The sequence below is a fragment of the Cyprinodon tularosa genome, unplaced genomic scaffold (assembly GCF_016077235.1).
Source record: "Cyprinodon tularosa strain WSP-4 unplaced genomic scaffold, ASM1607723v1 ctg309, whole genome shotgun sequence".
Taxonomy (NCBI): domain Eukaryota; kingdom Metazoa; phylum Chordata; class Actinopteri; order Cyprinodontiformes; family Cyprinodontidae; genus Cyprinodon; species Cyprinodon tularosa.
This window is the reverse complement of record NW_024039018.1, coordinates 57,784-81,157: the sequence shown is the minus strand read 5'-3', so window position 1 is coordinate 81,157 and position 23,374 is coordinate 57,784. Positions and strand designations below refer to the sequence as shown.

The window sequence follows — 23,374 nt, the reverse complement described above, 5'->3', positions numbered from 1 at the left end:
AGAATTATTAGACAGCATGGGATTAATTTCCACTGTTATGCTGATGATACCCAGCTATATCTGTCTATAAATCCAGATGAAGCTAACCCATTACATAGATTACAGGCATGTCTTGAAGACATAAAAACCTGGATGACTCTTAATTTTCTGCTTCTGAATGCAGACAAAACAGAAGTTATAGTCTTTGGACCAGAGTCTCTGAAAAAGAAACTGATTAGCCAGTCACTTCATTTGGATGGGATTAAACTGATTTCAGATAATAAAGTAAAAAATCTTGGTGTTATTTTTGATCAGGACCTGTCATTTAAATCCCATATCAAAGAGGTTTCTAGAATTTCCTTCTTTCATCTGAGGAACATTGCAAAAATTAGAAATATCCTGTCCAGGGGTGATGCTGAGAAACTAGTCCATGCATTTGTTACTTCAAGGCTGGACTATTGTAATTCTTTACTATCAGGAAGTCCACAAACTGTAGTTAAAAGCCTTCAGCTGATCCAAAATGCTGCAGCCAGAGTTCTAATGAAAATGAAAAAGAGAGATCATATCTCTCCTATCCTGGCTTCTCTTCATTGGCTTCCTGTTAAATCAAGAATAGAATTTAAAATCCTCCTTCTCACATATAAAGCCTTAAATGGCCAAGCTCCATCTTATATCAGAGATCTGATTGTTCCTTATGTTCCTAACAGAGCACTTCGCTCTCAATCTGCAGGTTTACTAGTGGTTCCTAGAATTTCTAAAAGCAGAATGGGAGGCAGATCTTTTAGTTATCAGGCTCCTCTCCTGTGGAACCAACTACCAGTTTTAGTCCGTGAGGCAGACACCCTGTCTACTTTTAAGGCTAGGCTTAAAACTTTCATTTTTGATAAAGCTTATAGTTAGGGTGGCTCAGGTTATCCTGAGCTATCTCTATAGTTATGCTGCTATAGGCTTAGACTTTTGGAGGACATAGGGACCCCCCATTTCATCATTCTGCTTCATTCTCTCTCTGTTCTCCTATTCTGCAGAATCTGTTAGTTCAATCTCTAACCTTCTGCTCTCTCTGCTTTTCCTCAGAGTAGCTTTGCCTCGTCTGTTCCTGTTTGGCTGTGACGTCATCCTGGAAAAAAACATCAGCTGTGCTGCTTCTATCAACACCCTTGTTAATAGATGTTGGAGATCGGCCTGTTTTCCAGTGTGGTCCTGTTTCTCTGACCGTGACTGAGTGGATGTGCTCTCTTCGTCCTCTGGCATGGGAGCTGCCTTGGAGCTCGTCTGCCTGGCTGTGTGTTTCCTGGACGGGGCCGCCTTTTACAGCTGCTTTTTGTATCTCTGCTTCTGTCTCCTTGAACCCCAGTCGGCCTCGGCAGATGGCCGCTCACACTGAGCCTGGTTCTGCTGGAGGTTTCTTCCTGTTAAAAGGGAGTTTTTCCTCTCCACTGTCGCTACAAGCATGCTTAGTGTGGGGGATTGTATTTGAGTCAATGAGTCAATGCAATCAACTGGTTTTCCTTAGATAGAAAACTTTGTATCAATTTGACTGTATGATCTGGTTGAACTGTAAAGTGCCTTGAGATGACATGTGTTGTGAATTTGGCGCTATATAAATAAACTGAATTGAATTGAATTGAAGTTCTAAAGTTGGAGCGACATTAATGCTAGGCTGATTAATGACTCCATGGATCTCTGTCTTCTCTATGTTTTCATTCAAACTGCAGATCTCTTCTGTTTGTTGCTTTGTATCGTCCATCAGGTCGTTAGGGTCAATATTTACATCTGTCTGTTTACTGTTAAATAGTGACAGAATCCACCCATCCACAAAGTTCAGAGGTCGCATGACAAACCCTGTGTATTCTTAGGAGCCATTTTTTGCCTTCTGTCGACAAAGGTAAAAATCTCAGATTGTGAGCAAAGAGACGAGGACATCAGAAGGACTGGCACTCAAACTGCATCGACTAAAAAAAGAATTTACAAAAAAACATCCATTAAGAATATTTCATGTTAATGTTCTGTGAAAGCTAACGCTGAGCTCAGCAGATCTATGGGGACCAGGTGAGCCATGGGGGGGGGGGGGGGTTGTCCAGACTGAGGCTCTCAGGCAGGTGGTTGAACAGAGATGATCCCTGATCTATTGACGGTTCCTTTCCCAGACAGAGACACCTTTGCAGCTAATTTAATTCACCGTTTTTCACAGTGGAGAAAAAAGCTAATTTTAAAGAAATATGGGAAAAATTGATAACATATACATTGGCCTAGGAAACTGTCTGTGTTTAGTTTCGTGACAAGCTGTCGCTGTCTAAGGTTTGGGTGATCATTTTGTTTTGGTTTAGCATTTCATGGCAAATGGGCCTCTAGGGGTGCTTGTCACGCTCATCCATGCAGACACTGAAACTCAGAGCCTTTAACGCCAAAAATCCACGGATCTACTCCAAAATCCACGGATCTACTCCAAAAATCCACGGATCTACTCCAAAAATCCACAATCTACTCCAAAAATCCACGGATCTACTCCAAAAATCCACGGATCTACTCCAAAATCCACGATCTACTCCAAAAATCCACGGATCTACTTACTCTTCTCTTCATACTCTGGACCTTTTGCTGACATTTGGCATTGAATGAGAACAAACAGAAGAATTCTAACTAGAGAAGAGTTCATAACTGCAACAACAATCTAAAATTAAGTAAAACTTTCTTAAATCAAGTGTATTTACCCTTAATTTGAGCAGGTAAATAAGATGGTTTGCCAATGGGATGAGTATTTTTACACTTAAAATAAGTTAATTAGATAATATGCACTTGAAATAAGACAATGCACTTGATTTTTCTTATTTCAAATGTAAATTGTCTTGCTCCATTGGCAAAGTGTCTCATTTATCTCCTCAAATCAGGATAAAACGCACTTATTTTAAGAAAAAATTACTTATTTAGATTTACATTTTTTGCAGTGTATGACAGTAGGTCATTATCAGACTATGCTGTATTACCATTAAAATAATTTTTTTTTAAGTTTTGATTTCAGTCTGTTTACTACTGGTTCAATCCTCTCTGATTATTTTATTCAGCCAAAATTTATTTTTAACCCATAAACACAGCTAAACATTTCCTCTCTGGATCCCCCGTAGGACGTGGAGTGGACTGACTGCAGAACAAGGCTGAGCATTCAGAGTCCAAGTCTGTTTGAAACTGCTGTATTAGAGATCTCTGATTAGTCTGATGAATGGATCCTGTCTCACTGCAGCTCAATGTGGGTCATTTTTCAACATAGTCTGATGAAGCCCTAATCTGTCCCTGGATTAATTTTTTTCCTACCAGCTAACATGTTGTTGATGTTGCGTTTCGTGCCGTCTCCAGTCAGCTGTTTGTATGAATCCAGACTCGTCCCAATCAGCTCCTCCTGGCTCAGAGTTTGGCTCCCGTCTGATTCCTGCTCCTTAAAGTCAGGGCTTGGTGTCTGAAAGCTGTTTAGCAGAAGGAGAATTAATCAGAGATCAACATCAAGTCCCTAAATAAAAATAAAAAGAAAAGTTGAAGTATTTCTCTTTTCAGTTCTGTTCCTTTTCTTTCTATAGCTCCCATTACCAACAGATGATCTCGGGTCACTTTATGAATCCAGATCAATCAGATCATCCAGACAGATGAAATGTTTGAAGGTTTTCTCTCTAAGGAAAACACAGCAGCATCAGTTTGAGCCGTTTATCCAGTTGCTCCGTCTCCAACATTCTCCAGTTCACCAGGATAGTTGGAATCCAACTATCCTGGTGAACTTCTATCGCTGTGCAATAGAAAGCATCCTAAGCAGCTGTGTAACAGTGCGGTACGGAAGCTGTTCTGTTGCAGAGCGCAAGGCACTGCAGCGGGTGGTGAAAGCCGCCCAGCGCATCACTGGAACTTCACTAGCCACCATTGAGCACATCCAGGAGAAACGCTGCCTACGTACAAGCATCTTGCACTACCTTGACTGAATATTGATTTGCACTGCTGACTGTTTATTCCCAGTATCAACTGTTTACATTTACATCTGCAATAAAGTACTTTAACTGTAATATGCAATTACCTTCCACTGCACTTTAATTTAGATAGCTTAGACCTAAACTGCATTTCGTTGCCTTGTACCTGTACCTGTGTAATGACAATAAAGTTGAATCTAATCTAATCTAATCCTGAATGTTGGTACTGACGGCTGCATTCTGATGCCTCCATGATCCCGATAAAGGCTCAGTAAGATCTGCACTCAGTCCATTCAATAAATCATTTTTTTTCATAAGAAAAGCGAATCTGAAGGTTCCAGAAAAAGGCAGCACATGACATCATCCAAGATCAGCCCCAGATATCAGCCAGGTTAGTACTCAGAATGACCTGTAGGGGGATAGTTGAGACAGATCAATCAGGATCAGTACGCCTGACGGTAAGGGGTACTTTGTCACTTCCTGTTCTGGTTTTTACGGAGGCCATGAAGTGCAAACTGCAACTACAAATCTAAAAGCGCAATTACATTAAGGAAATCGCAACTACATAAAGCAAAGCGCAACTAGATTAAGAAAAACAATTACATTAACTTAACAGAAAAGGTAGGTACCAGTGGGAAACATGAGACATCGCTGATTGGACGACGGCGCCGTTTGACCCTTGAACCGGAAGTTGCGTCGTCTGAACAGTCCAGCTTCTTTTAAGTGTGTCTTCAGTGTACGCAAACTAACTGAAATTTCGTGATTAGTCTTGAGCATATCCAGTATCACCTCGTACGTATGTCCTGATTCAAAATATTCCTGGATAACGGCAGCTATGTTTGGGGCGCCGACAATATCCATGTTCTCAAAAGCTGCAGCAGGCAGAATGACTTCCGGTTCAAGGGTCAAACGGCACCGTCGTCCAATCAGCGATGTCTCATGTTTCTCACTGGTACCTACCTTTTCCGGTAGGTTAATGTAATTGTGTTTTCCTAAACGTAGTTGCGCTTTGCTTTATGTAATTGTGTTTTCCTAAATGTAATTGCGCTTTTAGATTTGTAGTTGCAGTTTGCACTTCAGGGCCACCGTAGGTTTTTTGTAGATCTATGTTCTGTGGTGCTGCTCAGCCTCTCATCCACTCCACCCACCTGATTTCAGTGATGCTGCTGGGAGAGCTGCTTAGATCTGGACCTTTGCTCTCATCATCCTCATAGGGGTGAAGGTTGACCATCTCAACACGCTTTGGCTCGGTACCGAGGTCCACGATGACCACCCTCTGGCTCCCACACATCTGAAACACATCATACGGTGAAAAAGACGACAGGGACTGCTGAACATTAAAGACCAGAGTTAGACTGCAGGGCATTAAAGACCAGGGTTAGACTGCAGAACATTAAAGACCAGACTTAGATTGCTGAACATCAAAGATCGGACTTAGACTGCTGAACATTAAAGACCAGACTTAGACTGCTGAACATTAAAGACCAGAGTTAGACTGCAGAGCATTAAAGACCAGACTTAGATTGCTGAACATTAAAGACCAGAGTTAGACTGCAGAGCATTAAAGACCAGGGTTAGACTGCAGAGCATTAAAGACCAGACTTAGATTGCTGAACATCAAAGATCAGACTTAGACTGCTGAACATTAAAGACCAGACTTAGACTGCTGAACATTAAAGACCAGACTTAGACTGCTGAACATTAAAGACCAGAGTTAGACTGCTGAACATCAAAGACCAGAGTTAGACTGCAGAGCATTAAAGACCAGGGTTAGCTGCAGAGCATTAAAGACCAGACCTTAGAGCTGCTGAACATTAAAGACCAGACTTAGGACTGCTGAACATTAAAGACCAGACTTAGACTCGCTGAACATCAAAGACCAGAGTTAGACTGCAGAGCATTAAAGACCAGACTTAGATTGCTGAACATCAAAGACCAGAGTTAGACTGCAGAGCATTAAAGACCAGGGTTAGACAGCAGAGCATTAAAGACCAGACTTAGATTGCTGAACATAAAGATCAGAGTTAGACTGAAGAGCTTTAAAGATCAGACTTAGACTGCTGAACATTAAAGACCAGACTTAGACTGCTGAACATTAAAGACCAGACTTAGACTGCTGAACATTAAAGACCAGAGTTAGACTGCTGAACATCAAAGACCAGAGTTAGACTGCAGAGCATTAAAGACCAGGGTTAGACTGCAGAGCATTAAAGACCAGACTTAGACTGCTGAACATTAAAGACCAGACTTAGACTGCTGAACATTAAAGACCAGACTTAGACTGCTGAACATCAAAGACCAGAGTTAGACTGCTGAACATCAAAGACCAGACTTAGACTGCTGAACATTAAAGACCAGAGTTAGACTGCTGAACATTAAAGACCAGAGTTAGACTGCTGAACATTAAAGACCAGGGTTAGACTGCAGAGCATTAAAGACCAGGGTTAGACTGCTGAACATTAAAGACCAGACTTAGATTGCTGAACATCAAAGACCAGAGTTAGACTGCAGAGCATTAAAGACCAGGGTTAGACTGCAGAGCATTAAAGACCAGGGTTAGACTGCTGAACATTAAAGACCAGACTTAGACTGCTGAACATTAAAGACCAGACTTAGACTGCTGAACATCAAAGACCAGAGTTAGACTGCTGAACATCAAAGACCAGGGTTAGACTGCAGAGCATTAAAGACCAGGGTTAGACTGCTGAACATTAAAGACCAGACTTAGACTGCTGAACATTAAAGACCAGACTTAGACTGTTGAACATTAAAGACCAGACTTAGACTGCTGAACATTAAAGACCAGACTTAGACTGCTGAACATCAAAGACCAGAGTTAGACTGCAGAGCATTAAAGACCAGGGTTAGACTGCTGAACATTAAAGACCAGACTTAGACTGCTGAACATTAAAGACCAGACTTAGACTGCTGAACATTAAAGACCAGAGTTAGACTGCTGAACATTAAAGACCAGACTTAGACTGCTGAACATTAAAGACCAGAGTTAGACTGCAGAGCATTAAAGACCAGGGTTAGACTGCAGAGCATTAAAGACCAGGGTTAGACTGCTGAACATTAAAGACCAGACTTAGACTGCTGAACATTAAAGACCAGAGTTAGACTGCTGAACATTAAAGACCAGACTTAGACTGCTGAACATTAAAGACCAGAGTTAGACTGCTGAACATTAAAGACCAGAGTTAGACTGCAGAGCATTAAAGACCAGGGTTAGACTGCAGAGCATTAAAGACCAGGGTTAGACTGCTGAACATTAAAGACCAGACTTAGACTGCTGAACATTAAAGACCAGACTTAGACTGCTGAACATTAAAGACCAGAGTTAGACTGCAGAGCATTAAAGACCAGGGTTAGACTGCAGAGCATTAAAGACCAGGGTTAGACTGCAGAGCATTAAAGACCAGGGTTAGACTGCTGAACATTAAAGACCAGACTTAGACTGCTGAACATTAAAGACCAGAGTTAGACTGCTGAACATTAAAGACCAGGGTTAGACTGCTGAACATTAAAGACCAGACTTAGACTGCTGAACATTAAAGACCAGGGTTAGACTGGGGGACAGGCTGCTTGAAGCGCTGCATGTCTGTTTAACAGTCGAGCACCGATGATGATCACACTTATGTGATGTGTTAGTTTATGTGTAAATTGGTGCTTTAACAAAAGTGAAAGGAAACTGAAAGTCTATTTTAGAGTTATAGCGCCCCCTGGAGAGACTGCCATCAAATTAACTCCACTTTTCGATGTTTCTCAGGTCTCAGATATTCTGTTTGATCTTTTATTCGGCCTTCAGAAACATTTAATCAATCCTCCTCTGATTTCTAACCTCTGATTGGACAAAGCAGCCTTTGTTTACCATTTGATTGGATGTGTCTGCTGGTTGCAAGTCCTCCGCTGGCTTCACCTCCTCCGCTGGCTTCACCTCCTCCGCTGGCTTCACCTCCCCCGCTGGCTGCACCTCCCCCGCTGGCTGCACCTCCCCCGCTGGCTGCACCTCCTCGGCCTTCTCCTGCTGAAGCTCCTCAGGTTTCTGCAGATTTAGACAAAGGTTCTGTTGGGATGGATCCACTCCCTCCTCCATCACCGTATCCAAGGTAACCCTGAGCTGAACTCTAACCCTCCCCTGATGATGAATGTTTAATGAAGGAGGAGGGGGTGGAGGGTTGGGTGGGGGTGGGGGTTAGGGGTGGGGGCTCTGACTGGGCTGGTTCCAGTCAGAACCAGAATGTCCACCACTTGCATCGCCCTCCAGACCAAACCCAGGACCTCCAACTGCCCCCTGCTGTTGGTGCGCAGCGTCACCTGCAGGTGGAGGCCGGTACTGTCTCTGTTGAAGGAGGACGAGCGAGACAGCGTTCCTCTCCTCTTCTCTCGGAGCGATGAAGCCTCCTGGTTCCTCCTCATCCTCTCCAGCTGCTCCTCCACACTCATCCTGGTTCTGATGAATTCTCGCTCTCCCGTCTGATCCGCTGTGCTCCTGGGCCGGTCCTGAGGAGGAGCAGACTCTGAGTTCTACCCTCTGCAACAACACCCTAAAACGACCTCAGAGACGTTCTCAGCTGGAGGAAAACTCACACTTCTGGACTCTGGTTTTCTGGTCTTCCTTAGGGTGACGTAGGAGGCGATGGTGGCAGACTCAGGAGTGCTGAGGGGGGATTTGGTCCTCGGAGCGACGATGCCCACAGGGTAGGGGGGCGCTGTGGAGAAAAGGTTCATTTGATCAGTGAGGCTGAGCTGCAAGGCAAAGGGAGAATCAACTGCTACGAAAGGCAGCGGAAAACAGGCCACATATCTAGAAACTCTGCAGAGAATAAATGGATGAGGTTTCCACGGTAACTCCTCTTCCTCCTCTTCCTCATCTCCAGTCACTTCAGAAGGAGGAAAACGAGGAGCTTCTAACAGTCTTAGAGCGTTTTATGGAGTAACCTCCGGCCAGCAGCTGATTAAAGCCAGCTGCTGGTCGGAGGCTGCCGGCGGTCAAACCTCCACCTGAGCTCCGCTGAAGGACGCCCGTCCCAGAGGGGCAGAGAGGCAGCTGTAGCGCCCCCTACTGGTGCTGCAGCATCAGGACATCACCTTCAGCCGACCATCAGGGTCAGAGAGTTTATTTTTAGTCGAATTGATTACTGCAACGGTGTTTTCACAGGTCTGCCTAAAAAGTGGATCAGACAGCTGCAGCTGATCCAGAACGCCGCTGCCCGTGTCCTCACTAAGACTAAGAAAGTAGAGCACATCACCCCAGTTCTAAAGTCCTTCCACTGGCTCCCTGTATCTCAGAGAATAGACTTTAAAATACTTCTGTTAGTCTATAAATCTCTGAATGGCTTAGCACCTAAATACATCACAGACTTGCTATCAGTTTATCAACCCTCCAGACCACTCAGGTCTTCTGGCTCCAGCCTGCTCTGCATACCTAGAACCAGAACTAAACATGGAGAAGCAGCATTTAGTTCCTATGCTCCACTTATCTGGAACAAACTTCCAGAAAACTGTAAAAGTGCGGAAAGCCTGAGTTCCTTTAAATCAAGACTAAAAACACATTTGTTTAGGATTGCCTTCGACTGTTCTAGTTAAACAATTCTTTAATCCAACTGTTTTTAATATTCTTTTTTTGTTTCTGCATTTTTTATTTTATTTTATTTGTTTTTTATTTTTTCCTACTTGCTTTGATTCTGTTTTATCTTCCTGTATTTTAATCATGTAAAGCACTTTGCATTGTCTTTGTACTGAATTGTGCTATACAGATAAATTTGCCTTGCCTATCATTGGTTTAGCGTAGCTGATAAACTAGCTGGTCTGTGGCTGTGGTATTTATGGAGCGGGCGGGTGTGGGTGGGCCTGGTCCAGTCGGAACCAGAATGGCCAACACTTGGATCGCCACCAAGCAAGTGGATGTGGAAGGATGAGGGAAGCGGACTCGGTGATAGCCTGCGTGAAGCTGAGCTGGGTGTTAGGCTGTGGTCACCATGGCGATCAGCCTTAGGAGGCAGGAGCACGGTGGGGGACGGGGGGGACGTGCCTCTAAACCACATGGAGAGACATCTTTGTGAAAGTGCTCCCTCACATGCTCTCTGCTCCACTACCTGGTTTCTGGAAGTCACAGGTTTTTACCTTAGATCCCACAATTACTGCTTCACCCCCCGTCAGTCACCAACCCCATCTAGTGCACCCTCTCTACCCCCCGCTGGGTCACACCGGTGAGGATCTCCCTATCCGGACGATGAAGCTGCTTCCCTGACAGGAAGTCTGACTAAGACCACCGAGCTGGAGTCCTTCCCCCTACACCTCATTTTAACGCCTTCTAGATGAGGGGATGATGTCAGAATATCAGCCCCCCACTGGTCTATGTTCACTCTGAGGTTGGCAGCAGCAGCTCTATAGGACATCAGATCATCCCTCTGCAATGACAACATTAACCTCCTAGAATAACAGCATCAGTTAATTTAGTTCTGGTTCTGTCCTCTAGCAGCCAGACTAGACCCCGGGCCCCATCTGAAGGTTCCTGGCAGATCAAAGACATTTCACATTCAACATCAGGATTAGATCTAAACACCCGTTTCACTGCTGAGAATCAAAGACTATGCATATACCTTTGGGGGCTGAGGTGTCTCTACGCTCCGCAGACGTCTCGGTCTTATCCTTGTCCTCGCTGTTGGCCTCGTCTCCTTCTTCATTCACAGTTGTCAGCTCAGGCTCGCTCTTATACAGCCGGTAGTCTGGAGCTTGCTGTTAGCAGGATGAAAGGATGCATGTTTACAATCAATACCCCAGAACTTCTTCATGCATAAGGGAGAGGATTCCCTTAACCCTTACCTCACCTAAATAAGCTGAATGGTATAATGATAGTGCATCGATCAGCACATCAAAAACCACCTTGGAAATAATATGCTGATGAAGTGGAGATGCAGAATGGAAATATCAGCTCAGATTAACATCCTCATCTATATATATTATATATATATATATATATATCTATATATATATATATATAGATATATATATTTGGTTGTTTTCAGACATCAACTAGTGTGCACCAGAATTCAGCTGAAGCCAAACTGAGACCACATTTCCATGCCCACTAGTTTGGTGGGCATTACAATTGTGACCAAAACGGAACCAAATTGCAGTTTTGAAAACACCCTAAAACTTGGAGCCTAAATGAGGCCTTTAATTCTTTGCCTAAAAACATCCACAGATCTACTAAGCCTTACTGTCATAGTCTGGACCTTATGGGCCATTGCTTTTAATACATGAAGAGTATTTTATTATAAAAGCCAGATCTTTTAGTTATCAGGCTTCTCTCCTGTGGAACCAACTACCAGGTTCAGTCTGTGAGGCAGACATCTTCCATGTCAGGTGATGGATTGATCAGAGCTCTGGGAGATGTTAAAAGTTTGGACTTTGTTTTAGAGCCTCAGCCTGGTTTAAACTGAACCAGAACTTCCATCCTGGCCTGTCTCCTGGGTTCCTTGGTCTGCATTAAAGTCGTAGGGAAGCGGCTGTTCCAACGGTTGCCTTTCTTAATTCTCCCGAGTGGTGCCCGACTTTACATGACTGAATAAAGTGAGTGTTATTGGTCGATTATCAAGGGGGCAGGATTGTTGTGGTTGAAGGTTCGCAAGCAAGTTTGTTTGTGGCCGGTTTGTCTGAAGCATCTTGCTAACCAGTTAGCAACTTAGTGCTAGTAGGTTCCCAATGGGAAATTCCATTGGGACCAAGTAGCACTAAATTGGTGACTTAGAAACGACGCTGTCAAGGAACGCTATGGACAGAGGAAACATGCAAGAGGAGGAGAGTTTAGTGTCGGAGGCCGTGGATGAGTCTCCTCCGTCATCCATTTTTTATTTAGAGGAGGAAAGCGGGGACGAAGATGTTGTGGAAGAGGACGCCAGGGCGGCAGAAGCTTGGTTTGGTGTAGAAGGCTTCCAGCCGTACATGTTTGAGCCCTTGCCTCGCAACGCTGCCAGTTCTGTTAGCTCTACGCCTGCCGAAGACACAGACATCCATCCCCGTGAACACTGGGACGGAACTCAATGGGAAAGGAAATGATTCTGGTTTCTGATTTCAACCATTGCGTATATTAGCTGCGACATATAAATCAAGTGCTATGACCGAAAAAATTTGATTGACAGATGACCATTGATTTCTGATTGGCCGAATTTAGGTGTTCAGGCTGACGTAGAACTAACTGGCCTGCAGAAGATAACTAAAAAAAACAACACAGATTTTAAGACAGGATTGTATTTTTTTATAGAAATTTTCTAACTTTTGGGACAAAAGCTGGGACAAAATCTGTCTGTTCTAGTTAGGTTAAGGAACCTGTCTGTTGTAGATCTAGGAATCACTTCTGTCTTTTCTAGATCTTAGGCTGAGTCTTAGAATGACCCGACCAGGTGAAGATGAAGACTCAGTAGCTGGTTGATGATGAGGATGAGGAGATGTTCAGGACTGGTGGGGTTGGAGACAAGCATGGAGAGGCTGAGCAGGTCTTACGCTATGCGCTCCGTTCCTGCAGCTGGCCTTTCGCTCTTCGGGCCGGTGGTTGTGGAGGGGTCGGCTGCCGGGTTGTGAGTGGTGGAGGGGGACGTGAGGGACGCGCTCTGACGAGTCATAGCACTGAGGGAGGGGGGGGCGAGCTGGCACCTTGTGGCCCTCTTTAAATGGCAGCAGTGGCACTGCCTGTTGACAGACAGCAGAGCTCAGATGGGGGGTGGGGGGGCTCTATGTTACCTTGGTGCCATAATCCAGAGATCTTTTCTAATTCTTGCCACAGCTAAGAAAAACCCAAAATAAAGGACCTAGCCCTTCATTACCAAACAATTCAGTCCAGTTCAATTCAAAAATACTTTACTAATCCCAGCGCTAGTTAAATGTTGCAGTGTTAATTTTTTAAACCAGTTGTAGATATTGATGCTGTAGACAGGACGAACCCTCTGTAGAACAGAGTCACCTTCTAGATCAGCTGTTTGAGCTTCTTTCAGCCATTAGCTCTGATGCTGTTACCCCCAGCAGATGATGGAGGAAGAGATCAGACTGATCTGCAGCACCCGAAGGACCTAATCAACAGTTATTACCACAAATGCATTTGGCGGCTGTGTCTGTAGCTTTGCAACAGAGCTGATGACATCACATGCAGTGGTGGCAACAGCAGAAGGTGGAATATAAACAGTTACCAACAGAACACTGCTGAACTCTGTGGATAAATAATATGGATGAAAAGCATCTGCCATCAGTTCAATATCTGGGCTGCAGAGATGAATCTTCACCCTAACATGTCCTGGATGACATCATCTATCCTGGATGACATCATCTGTTGTTCACCAATGCTGCTAACCACCTCCTTTGAGCTTTCCAGTCTCCTTTAAATCTCTGCTGGTTTGCTCAGACAGCCTGGCAGAGAGACGCTGGAGTCAGATATGATCCTGCAGCCAGGTTTCAGTTAAACACAAAATGCTGCATTGCTGATATTCTGACTGGGTCCTTGCTGGGACTGGGAGCTCTTCTAACTGGTTTCCTAAAGATCTCACATTGCCCATGATGACTGATGGAAGAGATGGTTTATATTTCCTGCTCCTCTATCTCCTCCTGCTCTGCATCCGCAGCACCTCCTCTTTTTCAACTCGTGGGAGTAGATGAGTAATTATTTCAGGGGGATTGCTGAAGAGTCAATGAGTTGATGCAATCAATTGGTTTTCCTTAGGTCAGAAACTTTGAATCAATCTGACTGGATGATCTGGTTAATCTGGATCTATAAAGTGACCTGAGATGACATGATGTGAATTGGCTAGAGATAAACTGAGCTGTATTGAACTTTAGAGATGTTGAGAAGCTTCTCCCAGGAGTAAAAAGGTTTGCCATGGTTACGCATTACAAGTATTCAAAAAGTAAAAAAATATCAGTAAAAAATCCTCCAGTTTCACAGCATTCAACACTAGAAGCAGAAAAACATGAGAAAAAAGAAACTCCACCAGCAGAGGAAGTAGAGTCAGAATATCAGAGTGAGGCTAGCAGGGCTAGTCTAACTTTCAGCAGCGCAATTCTAGAATAGATCAAACAAGTCTGTCTGGTTGACCCATGTTTCAATTGCAGTAGCAGCCATTCAAAAAGGCCCTTCCCAGTTGCCAGCCAAATCCCCTCCATGAACCCAACATATTTTTTTACTTTGACTCCACCCTTTCACTGAATTATAGGTTTGACCAGGAGGTGGCGCTTCTCTTTAGATCTTAATGTCTACAAATCATGACAGAAAGAATATTTTAGAACACAGATTGATGTTTAAAAAGGAATTGCAGGGGACCAGCCAAGAACCGACCAAAGACCAGCCAAGAACCGACCAAAGACCAGCCAAGAACCGACCAAAGACCAGCCAAGGATCAGACAAGGAAAGTGGGAACATTTTCAATGGCTGCTACTGTAATATTCTCATCTCTGAGGCTCTGATTTTTGGGTTTGCTTCACCTATGAGCCCAATGGCCCAAATGGATCATCATCATCATCATCATCATCATCAACTTTGAGGCTCCTGGATTAAGGGACACTGAGAACCATCAGGATCAGCAACTATAAGATCAGCTGAAGCTCCAACAGATATGATGGGATGGAGGTCAGGAAATGAGCTTCAGTCTCAGAGCAGATGTTAGTTAGCATAGTGGAGGATAGAGAGTCCAGCTTTACCTCGTTCTTCTGCTGACTGGAGAGAGGTCTGGATCCTGGAAACCCTGCTGAACAAACAAGGAGAGGACAATCATCTGGAGAGAAGCAGCTAAAGGCACTCTGCACTGCTCCCTGAGAAAAACATTCTCTGATGTGGTGGTGTCCTAAACTGGAGCGGTCCAGCCCCGCTGTCAGGAAACCCTGGAGTCCAGTTCTAGATGGGACCTGCTTCAATCTCACCTATCTCTGGTCTCTGCTGAGCTTTGGTTCTGGTCAGAGCCTCCATCACATCCTGGATCCTCCACAGCTCCTTCTGGATCTGGATGTGCTGCTGGCTTGGAGGTTCTGTCTGAGGGACACAGACAGAGAGACCGATGTGGGTAAAGATGGAGCTGCAGACCCTGGTTCTGGGTCGGTTCTGGATCGGTCTGCTACCTGCGGGCTGCCCAGAGCCTCCAGCTGCTCCAACAGGTTGGTCCTGGCCAGAGAGACGTCTGCCTCCAGCTGCTCATACTCCGTCCAGGACCGTTCTAGCTCCTGGGGAACAACACCAATCAGTCCGTCTGTACTGAGCAAGAGGTCCCTACAGACACAAGTCCTCCTTTGACCTCTATGGTGGACAGGACCACTCATTTAGCTTTGGATAGCTGCTGCAGTCAGCTGGGTTCCTCACATCAACTTTCTAAGCAGTCTGGGCTGCTCTTAGGTCTTAGGGTGACTGGATCTCCATTAACGAACCTGATGCTTGTTAGCAGCAAACATCAGGTTGGGTGGAGGACATGTTTGGGTGGAGGGCATGTTTGGGTGGAGGACATGTTTGGGTGGAGGGCATGTTTGGGTGGAGGACATGTTTGGGTGGAGGACATGTTTGGGTGGAGGGCATGTTTGGGTGGAGGGCATGTTTGGGTGGAGGGCATGTTTGGGTGGAGGGCATGTTTGGGTGGAGGGCATGTTTGGGTGGAGGACATGTTTGGGTGGAGGACATGTTTGGGTGGAGGGCATGTTTGGGTGGAGGACATGTTTGGGTGGAGGACATGTTTGGGTGGAGGGCATGTTTGGGTGGAGGGCATGTTTGGGTGGAGGACATGTTTGGGTGGAGGGCATGTTTGGGTGGAGGGCATGTTTGGGTGGAGGACATGTTTGGGTGGAGGGCATGTTTGGGTGGAGGACATGTTTGGGTGGAGGGCATGTTTGGGTGGAGGACATGTTTGGGTGGAGGTCATGTTTGGGTGGAGGACATGTTTGGGTGGAGGTCATGTTTGGGTGGAGGGCATGTTTGGGTGGAGGGCATGTTTGGGTGGAGGGCATGTTTGGGTGGAGGACATGTTTGGGTGGAGGGCATGTTTGAGTGGAGGTCATGTTTGGGTGGAGGGCATGTTTGAGTGGAGGTCATGTTTGGGTGGAGGGCATGTTTGAGTGGAGGTCATGTTTGGGTGGAGGGCATGTTTGGGTGGAGGACATGTTTGGGTGGAGGGCATGTTTGGGTGGAGGGCATGTTTGGGTGGAGGGCATGTTTGGGTGGAGGACATGTTTGGGTGGAGGGCATGTTTGAGTGGAGGGCATGTTTGAGTGGAGGGCATGTTTGGGTGGAGGGCATGTTTGGGTGGAGGACATGTTTGAGTGGAGGGCATGTTTGGGTGGAGGGCATGTTTGGGTGGAGGACATGTTTGGGTGGAGGTCATGTTTGGGTGGAGGACATGTTTGGGTGGAGGGCATGTTTGGGTGGAGGACATGTTTGGGTGGAGGACATGTTTGAGTGGAGGTCATGTTTGGGTGGAGGGCATGTTTGGGTGGAGGGCATGTTTGGGTGGAGGACATGTTTGGGTGGAGGACATGTTTGAGTGGAGGGCATGTTTGGGTGGAGGACATGTTTGGGTGGAGGGCATGTTTGGGTGGAGGACATGTTTGGGTGGAGGACATGTTTGGGTGGAGGACATGTTTGGGTGGAGGACATGTTTGGGTGGAGGGCATGTTTGGGTGGAGGGCATGTTTGGGTGGAGGGCATGTTTGAGTGGAGGTCATGTTTGGGTGGAGGGCATGTTTGGGTGGAGGGCATGTTTGGGTGGAGGGCATGTTTGGGTGGAGGACATGTTTGGGTGGAGGACATGTTTGGGTGGAGGGCATGTTTGGGTGGAGGACATGTTTGGGTGGAGGGCATGTTTGGGTGGAGGACATGTTTGGGTGGAGGGCATGTTTGGGTGGAGGACATGTTTGGGTGGAGGGCATGTTTGGGTGGAGGGCATGTTTGGGTGGAGGGCATGTTTGGGTGGAGGACATGTTTGGGTGGAGGACATGTTTGTGCTCATTTGACCCTTTGGAGGAAGAAGAAAGGGGATGATGTGCTAGCTAGGAGCAGTTTGAGTGATTTTAATTAGAGGACAGTGGAAAGAACCCCAGATTAGCAGGTGATTATCGAATGCAATGTTTGTGATAACTTAACCGCATTCTGCTTTCTTTAAATTAAAAAGGCCTGCAACGGGACGAGGGAGGGGCGTGAACAACATCTTGGGACTTTGTTTCTCCATATTTGGTTCTTGTGTCCTCATGAACCGTCATCAGCCTCAGCCCTAGTGTTGTTCCGATTCACAAGAACAGCAGAGCGAGAACGGCCAAGTACTGAGAAACAGTCTATGGCTGATGGGTCAGTGTGAGTGTGGGTGGGAAATTCCTACATTGTGGGGACCAATGCTGGTTTAGGCTCAGGTTCAGGTTTAGGACTAAGGTTTGAATCGAGTTCAGGCCCAGGTTCAGTGTTGGTATCATGGTCAGGCTTTAGAAGTGGGTCAGATATGAATGGAAGTCACTGGAGAGTCCCCAGAAGGATAGAGAAAGTGGCAGCTTACAGCGCTGACTCTGCTCAGCTCCCTGCAGGTGCCGAGCAGGCCGCTCTGCAGGACGTCCCTCTGCTGGACCAGGCTCTGCGCCGCCGCTGTGGTGGAGTTGCTCTGCTCTCCCAGCTCCTGGCTGGCCGACTGCAGCGCCGCTTCCAAAGTGTGCTGCAGACAAACATCAAGAACCTTCTTAGCACACCTGAGGGCGCTCCCCAGGCGGACGCTTTGAGGGCTCTGCTACCTTCTCCCTGTGCAGCTGCTGCAGCTTCTCCTCCTGCATCCTCAACACCTTGTCCTTCTCACACAGCCGGCTGAGCTTCGTCTGAGACACAAACACAGATCAGCCGTGCAACAGAGACGGGCTCTGTGTTTGCAGACAGAGAGGCTTCCCTACCTCCACATCAGCCTCGCCTGTGGACTGCAGCGGAGAGCGGTCTGGGAGATCATCTGGGTCCACCTGAAAGAGGAGGATATTCAGACTGGGTCTGCAGGGGCCACTAACGTCACATCAATCCCTACGGTCTGCAGGGGACCAACAGTTCACTGCAGCTTCAGCTGCTAATATGGCTGATTATCTGCTTAAAGGAGGAAGATAAACGGAAATCAGCCCCAACAACTAAAACCAAAGGAGATGAAACAGCAATCAGAGAAAACAGTGAATTTCTGCTGAATATCAGATGAACAGAAAGAAAGAAAAAGATGAGGAGGAGCAGTCATGGAGAAATGAACAGCAGCGTTCAGTGACCATGGATCCACGCTGAAAGGATGTTTCCATGGAAACAGGCCTCAGCAGGCCTCAGGCAGCCATGATATGAGATGACAGAGACGGGAGGCGTGCTCACCGCTGCATGGAGAAGCTAAACCAGAGGAGGAGCTGTTTTCCACCAACATGAACCCTGAGGTAACATCTGACTGAATGATACGTGTTTAACTTCCACTCAGCAGTGAAACCAGGCAGCGATGGAAGCGGCATCAGACGCGCTCTCCTGGACTGTCCCGATGCGGGAGCAGACGTCACATGGGAGCACGTCTGAAAGCAATCCGAACCTCCCAGACCTTTGATCAGGGAACGCATGGATCCAGGAAACATGCAGCCAAAGGTATTTTTACACAAACACGTCTAAACATTTCAGAGTGGGTCTAAAAGCAGAAAACCTGGTGAATGAGGACAGATGGAGGGTCTGTGAAGAATGGTCACCTTCCAGGAGCCACAGACATCTCACAGACAGGATGCTGTATGTGGGTGATGGATCTCTGACTCCATCCATGGGTGAAGTGCCAAGGTGGAGAGGGAGGTGTGGAAACACGACAACCGGGGAACCGCTGCAAAGTTTTGGCTGGAGTCGCTCCACTCTGAGTCAGGAGGAGAAAATGGAGAGCTGCTGGAGAGACGCAGGGTCAGGTCCAGGCAGAGCTTAAGTTTTTAGACTGAATCCGTCTATAGGATCAATCGTTTCTATGGGAACATCCTCCCAAACCTCCAGGTGGTTCTGTAGAGAGCTTTTCATGCAAAGCTTCATCCTCCAGCTCCACTGCCTCCATGTCCAACCATGAAGCCAGCAGCCGTGGAGCTACAGCCCCACCAGAAGGTTGAGACCCAGCCAAAACTCTGAGGGACGGCCTTCCTGCCCAACTTTCCAAATTCCTTACTTGCTGGTAGAGTTGCGGCCTCGGTGCCGAGTTCTCAATCATTGTGTGAATCATGAAGATAAGAGGCTCATTCTCCTTCGTCTAGCACCAGTGGCAGGAAGAAGAGGATACAGTGGAGTAAAAGCTCAGCTGGGAAGTCAAACTACAGATATAAGAGGCTGTTAAAGTGATAAAAAGATCAGACCAACAGAAACCTGCTTAGACTGTAAACCTTCAACCGTCTGAACAGCTGATCTAATTCATTCATTACGGCTACATTGGTTTCATTATAAATGCTTGAAAAGTTGGATATGAAACTGATCAGAGATGCATAAAAAACCCAATGATCCCCATAGAGACAGGAAAACAGCTCAGAGAAGAAATAATATAAACTACAGGAAATACTGATTTATAAAACTAGAGGAAATACTGATTTATAAACTAGAGGAAATACTGATTTATAAAACTAGAGGAAATACTGATTTATAAACTAGAGGAAATACTGATTTATAAAACTAAAGGAAATACAGATTTATAAACTAGAGGAAATACTGATTTATAAACTAGAGGAAATACTGATTTATAAACTAGAGGAAATACTGATTTATAAACTAGAGGGAGTACCGATTTATAAACTAGAGTAAATATAGCTTTATAAACTAGAGGAAACACTGATTAATAAACTAGAGGAAATACGGATTTATAAACTAGAGGGAATACGTATTTATAAACTAGAGGGAATAAGGATTTATAAACTAAAGGGAATACGGATTTATAAACTAGAGGAAATACGGATTTATAAACTAGAGGAAATACAGATTTATAAACTAGAGGGAATACGGATTTATAAACTAAAGGGAGTACGGATTTATAAACTAGAGGAAATATAGATTTATAAACTAGAGGAAATACAGATTTATAAACTAGAGGGAATACGGATTTATAAACTAGAGGGAGTACGGATTTATAAACTAGAGGAAATATAGATTTATAAACTAGAGGAAATACGGATTTATAAACTAGAAGGAATACGGATTTATAAACTAGAGGGAGTACGGATTTATAAACTAGAGGGAGTACGGATTTATAAACTAGAGGAAATATAGATTTATAAACTAGAGGAAATACGGATTTATAAACTAGAAGGAATACGGATTTATAAACTAGAGGGAATACGGATTTATAAACTAGAGGGAATACAGATTGATAAACTAGAGAAAATACAGATTTATAAACTAGAGGAAATATAGATTTATAAACTAGAGGAAATACAGATTTATAAACTAGAGGAAATATAGATTTATAAACTGGAGAAAATATAGATGTATAAACTAGAGGAAACACTGATTAATAAACTAGAGGAAATACGGATTTATAAACTAGAGGAAATATAGATTTATATTATGAACTAGAGGAAATATAGATTTTTAAATTAGAGGAAATACTGATTTATAAACTAGAGGGAATGTAGATTTATAAACTAGAGTAAATATAAATCTATATTTCCTCTAGTTTAAAAATCTATAAACTAGAGGAAATGGGGATTTAGAAAGCAAGGCACCAGGTCCACTGCAGAAGAATAAAACATCTGAACGTCACTTTAATGCTGCTGTAGCATTTGCATTTGGACATGCTGGGCGAACACTGGGAGGAAATGTTGTGGGCTGATGGGAGCTAATGGTAACAGGTCTAATGTCACTGAAGGCAGGAGATGTTTATCCCAGCAAACTGACCACGTCTGTAAGGAAACCAACATGGCGGCAGCCTGACTTCACTGGTAGACTCTGGAACTGAAACCCAGACATTCCTGATGAGGTGGTGTCTCTCAGTACGTCTGTGATTCCTGGCACAGAGCCTGGTCCTGTCTGCTTAGTCTGAATCTAGTCTCAGTCGGGTTTGAGGATGAATGTATAGAAAGCGGGTCTCAGACTGCGGTCCTGGATATCTTCTGGCCTGCAGTCTACTGATGCATTTTTGGTCCAGCAATCCTGAACCAACCTTACAGGACCTTTGAATGCTGATCCAGTCTTTGATCACGCTGCAGGGATGGTCCTAAAGATCTTCAGGACCTCTGCTCTAAACTTTAAAGGGTCCATTGAAGTTCAACCTCTTTTCCTGGAGCGTATTCAGGGCAGATCTTCAAGTGGGTCCAACATTGGATGGACCTGAGGCTGGTCATTGGACCCAGTCCATTGCCATACCTTGCTGTAGGATCAGAGTTCCCCTTTAAGCCCCCCCCCACCCTAATGAGAGCATGATGTCATCCCAGCCCAAAGCATGGGGCGGCCAGAAGCAGATTCCTCACCTGCTTCTCCAGGTAAATAAGGTTCCTCTGAAGGTGGTGGGAGAGAACATCAGTCTGTAGAACCAGCAGAGGACAGAGAGCAGAAAGACAGAAGGCAGCTGGATTTAGTTTAACCAGTGGATGAAGGAGAGAGCAGGAAGTGATTCATTCAGATGAAATAATCAGCATTTAGGGCATGAGGAGAGATATTTACTACAGGACGACATATTCGAGATATGATTTAAAACATCACTGACCGAATATTCAATCACTAAACCAAACTATCTATATATTCTAATAACACTAGAGGCTTTAGACTGAAACTACAGCCCATAGGCAAACAGTCAAAGAAAGATCTAACATCAGGACTACCATTAGGACCACCATTGGGAAAACCAGACACCATCAGGACCACCATCAGAACCACTAGACACCGTCAGGACCACCAGACACAATCAACGCCACCTGACACAATCAGAACACAATACACCGTCAGGACGACCTGACGCCAGCAGGACGACCTGACACCATCGGGACCACCAGGCACCATCAGGACCGCCAGACACCATCAGGACCACCATCAGTACCACCTGATGCCATCAGGACCACCTGATGCCATCAGGACCACCTGGCACCATCAAGATCACCTGACATCATCAGGACCACCAGGCACCATCAGGACAACCTGGCACCATCAAGATCAGCTGACATCATCAGGACCACCAGGCACCATCACGACCACCAGGCACACCAGGACCACCATCAGTACCACCTGACGCCATCGGGACCACCTGACGCCATCAAAACCACCAGACACCATTGGAACTACCTGACGCCATCAGGACTACCTGACGCCATCAAAACCACCAGACACCATTGGGACTACCTGACGCCATCAAAACCACCAGACACCATTGGGACTACCTGACGCCATCAGGACCACCTGACGCCATCAGGACCATCAGACGCCATCGGGACCACCAAGCACCATCGGGACCACCGGATACCATCGGGACCACCTGACACCATCAGGACCACCTGACACCATCAGGACCACCAGGCACCATCAAGACCACCAAGCACCATCGGGACCACCTGACGCCATCGGGACCACCTGACGCCATTGGGACTGCCTGACGCCATCACGACAACCAGACACCATTGGTACTACCTGACGGCATCAGGACCACCTGATGCCATCGGGACCACCTGACACCATCAGGACCACCTGACACCATCAGGACCACCTGACACCATCAGGACCACCAGGCACCATCAAGACCACCAGGCACCATCGGGACCACCTGACGCCATCAGGACCACCTGACGCAATCAAAACCACCAGACACCATTGGGACTACCTGACGCCATCAAAACCACCAGACACCATTGGGACTACCTGACGCCATCAGGACTACCTGACGCCATCAAAACCACCAGACACCATTGGGACTACCTGACGCCATCAGGACCACCTGACGCCATCAGGACCACCTGACGCCATCGGGACCACCTGACGCCATCGGGACCACCAAGCACCATCGGGACCACCGGATACCATCGGGACCACCTGACGCCATCGGGACCACCTGACGCCATCGGGACCACCAAGCACCATCGGGACCACCGGATACCATCGGGACCACCTGACACCATCAGGACCACCTGACACCATCAGGACCACCAGGCACCATCAAGACCACCAAGCACCATCGGGACCACCTGACGCCATCGGGACCACCTGACGCCATCGGGACCACCTGACGCCATCGGGACTGCCTGACGCCATCACGACAACCAGACACCATTGGTACTACCTGACGGCATCAGGACCACCTGATGCCATCGGGACCACCTGACACCATCAGGACCACCTGACACCATCAGGACCACCTGACACCATCAGGACCACCAGGCACCATCAAGACCACCAGGCACCATCGGGACCACCTGACGCCATCAGGACCACCTGACACCATCAGGACCACCAGGCACCATCAAGACCACCAAGCACCATCGGGACCACCTGACGCCAT

The 23,374-nt window shown here is 46.1% G+C and overlaps 1 protein-coding gene across 6 annotated transcripts in view; it reads right to left on the bottom strand.

The window, feature by feature from the left end:
- Positions 1-3,241: 3,241 nt before the first annotated feature.
- LOC119788025 (pleckstrin homology domain-containing family A member 5-like) overlaps positions 3,242-23,374 on the bottom strand; it is a 38,259-nt gene continuing 18,126 nt past the window's right edge. Inside the window, exons 13-27 of one of the 6 annotated variants that reach the window (XM_038292143.1) lie at positions 21,360-21,413; positions 19,076-19,156; positions 17,820-17,882; positions 17,667-17,747; positions 17,438-17,590; positions 15,030-15,131; positions 14,835-14,943; positions 14,616-14,662; positions 12,435-12,620; positions 10,532-10,667; positions 8,517-8,638; positions 8,244-8,429; positions 7,798-7,971; positions 5,075-5,217; positions 3,242-3,437 (exon numbers count right to left, since the gene is read on the bottom strand). In XM_038292143.1, coding sequence (XP_038148071.1) covers positions 3,257-3,437; positions 5,075-5,217; positions 7,798-7,971; positions 8,244-8,429; positions 8,517-8,638; positions 10,532-10,667; positions 12,435-12,620; positions 14,616-14,662; positions 14,835-14,943; positions 15,030-15,131; positions 17,438-17,590; positions 17,667-17,747; positions 17,820-17,882; positions 19,076-19,156; positions 21,360-21,413 — 1,818 coding nt within the window. In that variant the 3' untranslated portion in view covers positions 3,242-3,256. The remainder of the gene's footprint in view (positions 3,438-5,074; positions 5,218-7,797; positions 7,972-8,243; positions 8,430-8,516; positions 8,639-10,531; positions 10,668-12,434; positions 12,621-14,615; positions 14,663-14,834; positions 14,944-15,029; positions 15,132-17,437; positions 17,591-17,666; positions 17,748-17,819; positions 17,883-19,075; positions 19,157-21,359; positions 21,414-23,374) is intronic. The other 5 variants (XM_038292144.1, XM_038292147.1, XM_038292148.1 and 2 more) reach the window with 5 other exon arrangements.